The sequence below is a fragment of the Miscanthus floridulus genome, chromosome 12 (assembly GCF_019320115.1).
Source record: "Miscanthus floridulus cultivar M001 chromosome 12, ASM1932011v1, whole genome shotgun sequence".
NCBI classification, from domain to species: Eukaryota; Viridiplantae; Streptophyta; class Magnoliopsida; order Poales; family Poaceae; genus Miscanthus; species Miscanthus floridulus.
Window position 1 is genome coordinate 83,212,740 of NC_089591.1, and position 2,612 is coordinate 83,215,351.

General features: G+C 51.9%; 1 protein-coding gene across 1 annotated transcript; it reads right to left on the bottom strand.

The window, feature by feature from the left end:
* Positions 1-1,099: 1,099 nt before the first annotated feature.
* Positions 1,100-1,759, bottom strand: LOC136496263 (uncharacterized). Its single transcript, XM_066491925.1, has one exon. It carries the CDS (start codon positions 1,757-1,759, stop codon positions 1,100-1,102), a length of 660 nt encoding a protein of 219 aa, XP_066348022.1.
* Positions 1,760-2,612: the final 853 nt, after the last annotated feature.

Here is a 2,612-nt window from a genome sequence, read left to right on the forward strand (position 1 = left end):
GGGGGTGTGCTATGGAGGAAGTTCAACCGGTTGAAGATCCTAGGTTTGAGGCCTTATAGGACCATGCCATTTACGCGTTCCACCTACCTATTCATTCGGGGGTGTGCTATGGAGGCCCAATCAACACAGATGTGATGTTCATTGCAAAATCGGAGGAACTTCTTTCTAGTGAACTATGTGCCATTGTCCGTGATGGAGTTAGGGACTCCAAAGCGATGGACGATGTCAAGGACGAACAACATGGCCTGCTCGGATTTGATCACGGAGATCGGTCGAGCTTCTATCCATTTTGTAATCTTGTCAATGGTGATAACCAAGTGGGTTTAGCCCTAGGGCACCTTTTTGAGTGGTCCAACCAGATTGAGTCCCCAGACTATGAATGGCTAGGTGATGGGGATCATTTGGAGTGCTTGGGCTGGTAGGTGAGTCTGTCGGGCATAGTACTAGCACCCTTCGTAGGTGTGTACGATATGCTCGGCATTGGCTACCGTGGTAGGCTAGTGAAGCCCTATCACAATGCATTTCTGACTAGGATTCGAGGCACGACATGGTGATCGCAGACCCCATCGTGGATATCGCTTAACAAATGCTTCCCATATTCAAAGGGGATGCAGCGCTGCAGGATCTCGGTGTGGCCTTGCTTGTAGAGTTTGCCCTCCACAAGAACAAAGGACTTGGTGTGACATGCGAGCGGTCAGGCCTCCATCCTATCTGTTGGTAGTGTGTCACAGAGGAGGTAGTCGAGGTAGATCATTCTCTAGTCAACTAGAGGGTTGGGCTCTGTCGCTGGATCTTCTTTGAGCTCTATGACTTCAAAGCTGGATGTAGCCGACTGTTGTTTAGCCCCTGGGCTAGGATTGGACCGACCGTCACCGCCCTATTCTAACTCCTCATAGTGAACCGAGATTGGCCAACCACTCTAGGTGGTGCACTTCCTTGATGAATCTGGCCGCCAAAAGTTTCATGATCTCTTCACTGAATGTCATGTGTTTCCCCTCGTCGAAGCGACGTAGGCGCTGTTTTACTAGCTTGGAGCCTGAACGGATTTTCAAGGTGTGCTTGGTGACTTCCCTCAGGATGCCTGGCATGTCCGAGGGTTTCAACGCAAAGATGTCTTTGTTGGCGCGGAGAAAGTCGATGAGCGCATTTTCCTGTTGGTGGAAAGCGCGGTGCTAATGCGCACTACCTTGCCGTTGGAGCTGTCGAGATCTATGAAGACCTCTTTAGAGCCCTCCATAGGCTCGAAAGACCCGGTCGACTTCTTGGGCTTAGGCACTTTTTTAGTGACCTCCTTCTTGATGGCGGCGAGCTCTCTGGAGGTGACGATTGCTGCGGCGTGATCGCAGCACTCGACCTCGCACTCATAGGCACATTGGAAGGAGGTGCTGATGGTGATGACTCTGCCAGGGCCTAGTATCTTTAGCTTGAGGTTGGTATAGTTAGGGATGGCCATGAACTTCGTGTAGCATGGACGTCCTAGGATGGTGTGGTAGGTTTTGGGGAACCCAACCACCTCGAAGGTGAGGGTTTCCATCCTATAATTGGATGGATCCCTAAAGGTAATGGGTAGATTCATCTGCCCATGTGGCATGTCATGCTTTTTAGGCACGATGTTGTGGAAAGGTGCTTCGGTTGGGTGGACGCGTGTCTGATCGATGCCCATTTTGTCGAGCGTCTTGGCATACAAGATGTTGAGGCCTCTACCTCCATCCATTAGTAGTTTGGTGAGCCGCTTCGTGTCGACGATCGGATCGACCATGAGCGGATTTCTCCCCGGATGTGGGATGCTCTTTGGGTGGTTGGTCTGATCGAAGGTTATGGTGGACTCTGACCATCGAAGGAAGGTAGGTGTGGCCGGTTTGGTCATATAGACTTCGCGACGCGCGACCTTCTAACGACATTTGGAGTCATAGGCTGCTGATCCTCCAAAGATCATGAGGCAACCATCCGGTGTTGGAAAGCCGCCGTCCTTCCCCTCAGTGTTGTCTGTTGTGGGGTCAGGGTCCTTCCCATGCTCTCCTTTATTGGAGCCTTCAGACAAGAACCACCTCATGACATGGCAGTCCTTGTACAGATGCTTGACCGGGAAGGCATGGTTCGGGCATGGCCCCTCGAGTAATTTTTCGAAATGGTTCGGAGTGCCCTCTATGGGATTCCGACCACCCTTGCGGTCAGTGGCGGCCACAAGCGAGCCCTCATGCCATTGCTTTTTGTTTTTCCTTTTGGTAGAACGATTGGAGGCACCTTCGTCGGTGCCCTCGTCCCGCCTTGCCTTGCCATCGAGACGATCAAAGATCGCTTCGACCGCTTCTTCTCCTAAGGCATGGCTGGTGGCAATGTCTAGGAGTTCCTTGGTGGTTTGTGGGCCCTTGCATCCTAGCTTATGAACCAGAGACTCACAGGTAGTCCCGGATAGGAAAGCTCATATAACGTCAGCATCGACGACGTTAGGTAGCTCGTTGCACTGCCGGGAGAAGCGCCAGATGTACCCACAGAGAGTTTCGCCGGCCTTCTGTTGGTAGTTTTTGAGGTCCCATGGGTTCCTAGGGCGCTTGTATGTGCCCTAGAAGTTCCCCACAAAGATCTCTTTCAGATCCACCCAACTCTAGATT

Excerpts from the sequence above, each read along its gene's own strand:
- LOC136496263 (XM_066491925.1), bottom strand. The coding sequence starts at position 1,759 with ATGGTCGATCCGATCGTCGACACGAAGCGGCTCACCAAACTACTAATG.